Source organism: Triticum urartu, unplaced genomic scaffold (genome assembly GCF_003073215.2).
Source record: "Triticum urartu cultivar G1812 unplaced genomic scaffold, Tu2.1 TuUngrouped_contig_9259, whole genome shotgun sequence".
Classification (NCBI taxonomy): domain Eukaryota; kingdom Viridiplantae; phylum Streptophyta; class Magnoliopsida; order Poales; family Poaceae; genus Triticum; species Triticum urartu.
The window spans coordinates 18557-27832 of record NW_024120284.1 but is presented as its reverse complement, the minus strand read 5'-3'; the positions used below and the strand labels follow the sequence as shown (position 1 = coordinate 27832).

Here is a 9276-nt window from a genome sequence, read left to right as displayed (position 1 = left end):
TAATAAGATAAATATTTTTGGTATTTTTATGATAAAGATTAAAAATAAATAAAGCAAAATAAAAGGTAATAGAAATAGCTTGTTGACGAGAGATTAATATGATGGAAAATAGACCCGGGGGCCATAGGTTTCGGTAGTGGCTTCTCTCAAGATAGCATAAGTATTACGGTGGGTGAACAAATTAGTGTCGAGCAATTGATAGAAAAGCGAGTAATTATGAGAATATCTAGGCATGATCATGTATATAGGCATCACGTCCGCGACAAGTAGACCAAAACGATTCTGCATCTACTACTATTACTCCACACATCGACCGCTTTCCAGCATGCATCTAGAGTATTAAGTTCATAAGAACAGAGTAACGCCTTAAGCAAAATGACATGATGTAGAGGGAGAAACTCATGCAATACGATATAAACCCCATCTTTTTATCCTTGATGGCAACAATACAATACGTGTCATTTCCCTTTCTGTCACTGGGATCAAGCACCACAAGATTGAACCCAAAGCTAAGCACTTCTCCCATTGCAAGAAAGATCAATCTAGTAGGCCAAACCAAACTGATAATTTGAAGAGACTTGCAAAGATAAACCAATCATACATAAAAGAATTCAGAGAAGATTCAAATATTGTTCATAGATAAACTTGATCATAAACCCATAATTCATCGGATCTCGATAAACACACCGCAATAGAAGATTACATCTAATAGATCTCCAAGAGAATCAAGGAGAACTTTGTATTGAGATCCAAAGAGAGAGAAGAAGACATCTAGCTACTAGCTATGGACCCGAAGGTCTGAAGTAAACTACTCACACATCACCGGAGAGGCCATGGAGTTGATGTAGAGGCCCTCCATGATCAATGCCCCCTCCGGCGGAGCTCCAGAAAAGGCCCCAAGATGGGATCTCTTGGGTACAGAATGTTGCGGCGTTGGAATTAGTTTTTCGTCGTGCTCCTGGATATTTGGGGGGGGTATATGGACATATATAGGAGGAAGAAGTACGTCGGTGGAGCAACGAGGGGCCCACGAGGGTGGAGGGCGTGCCCTGGGGGTGGGCGCGCCCCCTGCCATGTGGCCGCCTCATTGATTGCTTGACGTCCACTCCAAGTCTCTTGGATCATATTTGTTCCAAAAATAACGCTCCCAAAGGTTTCATTCCGTTTGGACTACGTTTAATATTCCTTTTCGGCGAAACTCTAAAATAGGCAAAAAAACTGCAATTTGGGCTGGGCCTCCGGTTAATAGGTTAGTCCCAAAAATATAACAAAAGTGTAAAAATAAGCCCAATAACATCCAAAATAGATAATATAATAGCATGGCGCAATCAAAAATTATAGATACGTTGCAGATGTATCAAGGCACAACCCACCAGGGTGCGCCTGGGCCCCAGGCGCACCCAGGTGGGTTTTGCCCACCTCGGTGGCCTCCCGCACCCCCTCTTTACCCTATAAATTCCCAAAAATTCTAGAAACCTTGGGTGTTAACCTAGATCAAAAGTTCAGCCGTCGCAACGCTCTATAGCCACCGAAAACCAATCTAGACCCTTTCTGGCACCCTGCCGGAAGGGGGAATCATCTCCGGTGGCCATCTTCATCATCCCGGCGGCCACCATGATGAGGAGGGAGTAGTACACCCTCAGGGCCGAGGGTTTGTACCAGTAGCTATGTGTTTAATCTCTCTCTCTCTTTCTCGTGTTCTTGAGATGTTACGATCTTGATGTATCGCGGGCTTTGTTAATATAGTCGGATCATATGGTGTTTTCCCCTCTCTATCTTGTTGTGATGAATTGAGTTTTTCCCTTTGATATTTCGTTGTTATCGGATTGAATACTTTTTTGGATTTGATAACACTTGATATATGTCTTGCAATTGAATACTCGTGGTGACAATGGGCTATCGTATTGATTCACTTGATATATGTTTTGGTACTCAACTCGCGGATTCCCGAGGTGACATTGGGGTAATCTATGCATAGGGGTTGACGCACGTTCTTGTATTTGTTTCTCCGGTAGAAATCTTGGGGCTCTATTTGAAGTTCTTTTTGTTGGATTGAGTATTATGAATATGAATTTGCTTTGGTGTTATTTTATTATGAACTCTAGGATAGATCGAACGGAAAGAATAGCGTTGTGTTATTTTAGTACGAACTCTTGAATAGATTGAACGAAAAGAATAGCTTTGAGGTGATTTCGTACCCTACAAACAATTTATTCTTATGTTCTCCGCTAGATATAAACTTTGAAGTGATTCTTCATCGCACTTTGAGGGGTGGTTATATAATCCAATTATATTAGCATTGTTGAGAGGTTGTACTAGTGAAAGTACGGACCTTAGGCCTCATTTTCAAGCATTGCAGTACCGTTTTTGTGCCCGTTTACTATTTGCTACCTTGCTGTTTTATTTATTCAGATTATAAAATATATTTCTACCATCTATATTACACTTTTATCACCATCTCTTCACCGAACTAGTGCACCTATACAATTTGCCATTGTATTGGGTGTGTTGGGGACACAAGAGATTTCTTGTATTTGGTTGCAGGGTCGTTTGAGAGAGACCATTTTCATCCTACAGCTCTCAAAGTTTGATAAACCTTAGGTCATCCACTTGAGGGAAAATTGCTACTGTCCTACAAAACTCTGTGCTTGGAGGCCCAACACGTGTCTACAAGAATAAAGTTGGATTCACAAGAATAAAGTAGACATCAGGGGCGAATTGGACAAGGCCCCCAAGTTGGATTCGTCCTACTTGAGGCGCCCCGTGGCTGTCCCCCTCCCCCTCCCACCTATATATATGTGGGGAGGGGGCGCCTAGAACACACAATAAACATTGTTAGCCATGTGTGGCTCCCCCCTCCACATTTTACGCCTGCGGTCATATTCACTAGTGCTTAGGCGAACCCTACGCAGATCACTTCACCATCACCGTCACCACGCCGCCGTGCTGACAAAACTCTCCCTCGACACTTTGCTGGATCAAGAGTTCGAGGGACGTCATCAAGCTAAACATGTGCAAAACTCGGAGGTGTCGTACATTCGGTACTTGGTCGGTCAAAACAAGAAGAAGTTCGACTACATCAACCACGTTGTCAAACGCTTCCGCTTTCGGTCTATGAGGGTATGTGGACACACTCTCCCCCTCTCGTTGCTATGCATCTCCTAGATAGATTTTGCGTGAGCGTAGGATTTTTTTTGAAATTGCATGCAACGTTCCCCAAAAGTGGCATCTGAGCCAGGTCTATGCGTAGATGATATGCATGAGTAGAACACAAAGAGTTGTTGGTGATTATAGTCATATTGTTTACCACCAATGTCTTATTTTGATTCGGCCTTATTGTTGGATGAAGCGGCCCGGACCAACATTACATGAGCATGTTCATGAGACCGGTTCCATCGACAGACATGCAACTTGTTTTGCATAAAGGTGGCTGGCGAGTGTCTGTTTCTCCAACTTTAGTTGAATCAATTTGACTACGGCTGGTCCTTGTTGAAGGTTAAAACAACAAACTTGACGAAACATTGTTGTGGTTTTGATGCGTAGTTAAGAACAGTTCTTACTAGAAGCCTGTAGCAGCCACGTACAACTCGCAACAACAAAGTAGAGGACGTCTAACTTGTTTTTGCAGGGCATGTTGTGATGTGATATGGTCAAGACCTGATGTGATATACGTTATTGTATGAGATTATCATGTTTTGTAAAAGTTATTAGTTAGTCATAAAATCCTACATAAAACTTATGGATCACTAAATATGATATATTTGATTCCTTGAAATAGTTTTGCGATATAGAGATGGAATATGTGGGAGGTACTAGTAAACGGTTGTGGTTAGTAAGAATATTGGTGTTAAGGTTTGTGATTCTCAAAGCATGCATGTATAGTCTCTCGTTATGCTATGAAGTTGGAGCATGATTTATTATTGATTGTCTTCCTTATGAGTGGAGGTCAGGGACGAGCGATGGTCTTTTCCTACCAATCTATCCCCCTAAGGGCATGCGTACTAGTACTTTGCTTTGAGGGATAATAAAACTTTTACAATAAGTATATGAGTTCTTTATGACTAACTAGGAAAATTGCCCGTGCATTGCAACGGGAGAAAAAAACCACATGCCAATTGCCCGTGCTTCACTATTGATTAAACAACAATTGCGATAAACCAAGCGATAGGCGACGATGCGGCTAAATGAACCAAATGGATAATTAAGCTTATATGGTTGATGGATCAATTAACAACATGATTCTTTGGGGCGCTTGTTTGGAACTTGCCACGTGAATGCTGGTGAACTAATCCGGTGAACAATCTTATATGTAGATTATCACACTGATAATAAAATTATCGTACATGTGGTGCTTATTTTGAGTTTCAGACACCAAGCAATAAAAATGTGGTAAACTTCTTCCAACGTTCAGGCATGCATGCTTCTGTTATGTGATAACCATGAAGTCCTTATATATGCAGGATTCTCAACAGTTTTATATAATGCAGGAATCTATTTTTGTTTAAAAAAGGAAATTGATTAGATTCTCCATCATAAATAGAGCATACATAGCTACTCATAAACTAATTTAATTAGCTTGCAGATAAGCATCTAAATATATGTGTTGTTTGTATAGGAGTGTTTTACTTCTTCTCAGCAACCTCTTTTAAAAATTGTGCAACAATTTTGGCTTGCAGTATAAGTTTATATTAGCCAACTATGATATTCTGTCTAAATCCTATTAGAAGATTATCGCTAAGTAAAGTTAATGCTATCCTGCATAGAATTTTTAATGTCTTCAAATCTTGGTGGTAGGATATAACTTCTATAATTACCTTTGTTTAAGAAAGTAAGCTAGTTCACTAAAGTAGGTTACTTTTGTTTAAATACTATTTTTATACTGCGGTATCCCTAAACATAGTTTAAAAAAGCATGAGTGAGTTAATTAATGACCGTGCATGTGTTTCTATTGTCATGTTTTTCATGTGTACAATTTAGGAACCAGAAAAATGTTATGAAGTTGTAGATCACATATTCGATGCCTAGTGCAAAAGCATACCACGTCGACAGATTAATCATTACACTATAATCGGACAATGAAAATATTGTACATGCAACACTTTTAAAGTAATTTTACCTAGATGCAATTGTTGTTGTTCCTCCATAGCATCAATGTTTAGGGCAAAAGTGTGTGCCAGGTGGTTGCAAGTTCCTCTCTACCGCATCCAACATGTCTATCTTTAGGGATTTCAACAGGCATGCCATCCTTTTCCTGATCCGGAACAATAACTTCGTTGAGATCAACTAAAAACTCTTTTGCAAGGACACATAAATGTCTATGTTTTGGCTTATATTGTTTATTATGCACTTGTATGAACCGGGACCAATATTGCTTGAAGACAATTCATTTCATATTTACTTTCCTGGACGTGCAAGCATATATTTTGCCGTGTGTCTCCTAACCTATGTTAGTCCAACATTGTCTAATGATTAGATAGTTAGTATGAGTTCCATGAGGCATGTAAACAGAGTTTAACTTATATTTTTTTAGATCAAATTCAACCTTAAAACAAAAAGGCAACGTTTGCATTGTTCGTACAACAAAGACACACCTAGCACGTCCGCGTGATGCATCTCGAGATTTTTATCGGTCTGTGAACAAACTACTTATTACAAAAAGGAAACGAACCTGTGAACATGCGTGCGTGCATGCTAGCTAGCCTCACATGTGTGCTGGTCTAGAAGAAACCAGTCACGTCGCTGGCGCTTTTCCAGTCTAGACTCTAGACTCGTCGACTCACAGAGCTTATCTCCTCAGCTTTTCTTGGGTAATCCACATCCCCGACTCCACCTAGTACCCAGGTAACACGACCTCCCCGCATCTCCCCACATCGCTCGCAGCCCTGGGACACGCTGCCACTGCCGCCTGCGCCCGCCGCCGGCACTCCGCCGGATCTCCATCACCACCGGTCATGGCGTGGGCTCCACACCAGCTCCCTCGACACTCTGCCGGATCTCGTGCACCACCACCGGAGCATCCATGGTGCAGGCAGTTGGGCAGCCATGCTCATGCCACCGGCCGTCTCGGTGCGCGTCTCGATTTTCATATTCAGATTGGCTCTCTCCCCTCCTTGCCTAGGCATCCGAGGCTGCTTTTTCTCTGGGACTTCATGCGCTTTCTCCTCGTTGTTTGCTCGTGACAGCCGAGCCGTCTCTTCCGGGAGGTCGTGCATCGGAAGAAAGGCCGTCTCCCCCAAGAAGAAGTACCCACTGACTCCCCTCGTCGCCGCTATCCGCCGCCGACCGGACCTAGATGGACGCCTCCTCGAGGCAAAGCTTGCGCGGGGCTGCGGCAATCTGGCCTTCTTGGTGTCAACACAGTCTGCATCCATCCAGCACTCTATCCACCAAGGTATTCATTCTCTTTGTTCCTCTTTGTTTAAAACAAATCTGAAGATTTTGCACTGATGGTTTGTAAATTGAAAAACATTGTTCTCCAGTGCGCATTGGCGATTGTGATTACGACCTCCGCTTCCCTCCATCGCGCCTGACGCATGCCATGGCGCCCGCGCCCTCAAGCTCCAGCACCAGCCCCGCTTTCCCGCTTCGCACCGCAGCACACGTACCTCTGCTCCGGCCGCGTCGGCAACCCCTCCGGTCCTCGCCAAACCGGCGACCACCAAGAACCCTGCCACCTCCTCGCCTCCGCTTGGTGCTTGCCACCACCATACTTCCTCCTGACGCCTTCGGCAAGCGGCAAAAGCCTTCCTTGGCTTCTGCGGCGTGTACGCCGGCGCCAAGCGGTGGCGCATGCCCATCGGTGGAGGCTGCGAGTGGATAAGAGCTAGTATAAAATAAGGATTAAGGACTGCGGGCTGAATTCCAACTAATGCAGGGTTTTGTTTGTAAAAATGAAACGTTTTTCCATAGTGTCACTTACACAGGGATTGCGGGTTGATTTCAAAGAAACAAAGGGGCTTTTTCGAAAAAATCAACGACCGACGACCAGAAACCCAATTTTCTTTATTATTAGGTAAATATGTGAGTCCATGGAATATACGCACTCTTACCTTTCAGCAATTTGCTAGCCTCTACGGTACCATGCATTGCCCTTTCTCACATCGAGACGTGGTGCAAACTTCGCAGGTGCATTCAAACCCCGTTATATGATACGCTCTATCACACATAAGCCTTATTATATCTTCTTCAAAACAACCACCATACCTAGCTATTATGGCTTTTCCATGGCCATTCCGAGATATATTGCCATGCAACTTCCACCGCTTCTGTTTGATGACTTGAGCATTCATTGTCATATTGCTTTGCATGATCATATAGCTGACATAGTAGTTGTGGCTCAGCCACCGTTCATCACTTTTCATATATGTTACGCTAGATCATTGCACATCCTGGCACATTGCCAGAGACATTCATATAGAGTCATACTTTGTCATAAGTATTGAGTTGTCATTTTTATTTTTTGAGTTATAAGTAAATAGAAGTGTGATAATTATCATTATTCATTTTAGAGCAGTGCCCCAGTGAGGAAAGAATAATGGAGACTATGATTCCCCCACATGTCGGGATGAGACTCCGGACAATGAGAGAAAAAAAGGAAAAGAAAAAGAAATAAAAGAATAGAAAGAAAAAGAAAGAAAAATAAAGAATAAACAAAGAGACAAGGGGCATTGTTTACTATGGAAAGTCTACTATGTTGTCACTTTCATATACTAGTGGAAATTTTTCATTATAGGAATAGATACACCCCCACTCAGTTTTCATATTTAGCTTTTATACACTTATAGCTCTTAGTGTATTCGTTGCATGGCAATCCTACTCGTCGTATTGATATCGATTGATGGGCATCTCAATAGCCGTTGGTTAGTCGTGTTGATATGAGATTTTCTTACTTTTTGTCTTCTTTATATTTACACCTATCATCATACTCTATTCCACCCGTAGTGCTATATCCATGGCTGCGCTCATGTATTGCGTGAGGGTTGAAGAAGTTGAAGCGCGTTAAAAAGTATGAACCAATTGCTCGGCTTGTGATCGGGGTTGTGCAAGATAAATACTTTGTGTTATGAAGACAGAGCATGACAAGACTATATGATTTTATAGGGATAGCTTTCTTTAGCATTGATATTTTGAAAGACATGATTGTTTTTTGGGATGCCTGAGTATTGATGTCTTTATATAAAATTATAGACTATTGGTTTGAATCACTTATGTCTTAATATTTATGCCATGATTAGATATATGATCAAGTTTATGTTAGGTAGAATTCCACATCAAAAATTATCTTTTTTATCATTTACCTACTCGAGGACGAGCAAGAATTAAGCTTGAGGATGCTGATACGTCTCCGTCGTATCAATAGTTTTTGATTGTTTCATGCCAATATTATACAATTTTTACATACTTTTGGCAACTTTTTATATGATTTATTGGACTAATCTATTGATCCAGTGCCCAGTGCTAGTTCCTGTTTTCTGCATGTTTTTGTATCATGGTGTATCCATATCAAACCAAGTCCAAATGCAATAAAATTTTACGGAGAATTATTTGGGAATGTATGTGATTTTTGGTAGTTGGAATCACTGCAAACGGAGGCCCACACACACCACAAGACACCAGGGCGCGACCCCTGAGCTAGGCGTGTGGTGGTGGGTTGTGCTCACATCGTACGTCGGTTGGGGCTCTACTTCGGGCGGAAGGAAACTTATATCCGAAAAAAAACTCATGTTAAAATCTCAGCGCAATTAGAGTTACGGATCTTCAGGAATATAAGAAATGCTTTTCGGCCAGATCTGGAGAACGTGAAACAGAAGAGAACAGAGAGAGAGATCCAATCTCGAAGGGGGTCCTACCCCTCCGCTGCAATGGAGGCCATGGACTAGAGGGGTAACTCTCCTACCATTTACGGGGAGGCCAAGGAAGAAAAAGAAGGAGGGGGCTCTCCCCCCCTTGCTTCCGGTGGCGCCGAAGTGCCGCCGGGGCAACAATCGAGATGACGATCTACATCAACAATCTTTCTACCGTCAACACCAACTTTCTCCCCCTCTATGCAGTGGTGTAATACCTCTTCTCCCCGCTGTAATCTCTACTTAAACATGGTGCTCAACTCCATATATTGTTTCCCAATGATCTATGGTTATCCTATGATGTTTGAGTAGATCCGTTTTGTCCTATGGGCTAATCGTGATCTTGATTGGTATGATTGTATATTTTATTTATGGTGTTGTCCTACGGTGCCCCCCGTTCTCGCGCAAACGTGAGGGGCCCCCGCTGTAGGGT

The 9276-nt window shown here is 42.4% G+C and overlaps 1 protein-coding gene across 1 annotated transcript; it reads left to right on the top strand.

The window, feature by feature from the left end:
• The first annotated feature begins 5695 nt into the window (after positions 1 to 5695).
• On the top strand, positions 5696 to 7059 carry LOC125532169. Its single transcript, XM_048696318.1, has 3 exons — positions 5696 to 6066; positions 6183 to 6391; positions 6480 to 7059. Exons 1-3 carry the CDS (start codon positions 6020 to 6022, stop codon positions 6818 to 6820), a joined length of 597 nt encoding a protein of 198 aa, XP_048552275.1. The 5' UTR covers positions 5696 to 6019; the 3' UTR covers positions 6821 to 7059.
• The last annotated feature ends 2217 nt before the right edge of the window (positions 7060 to 9276 follow it).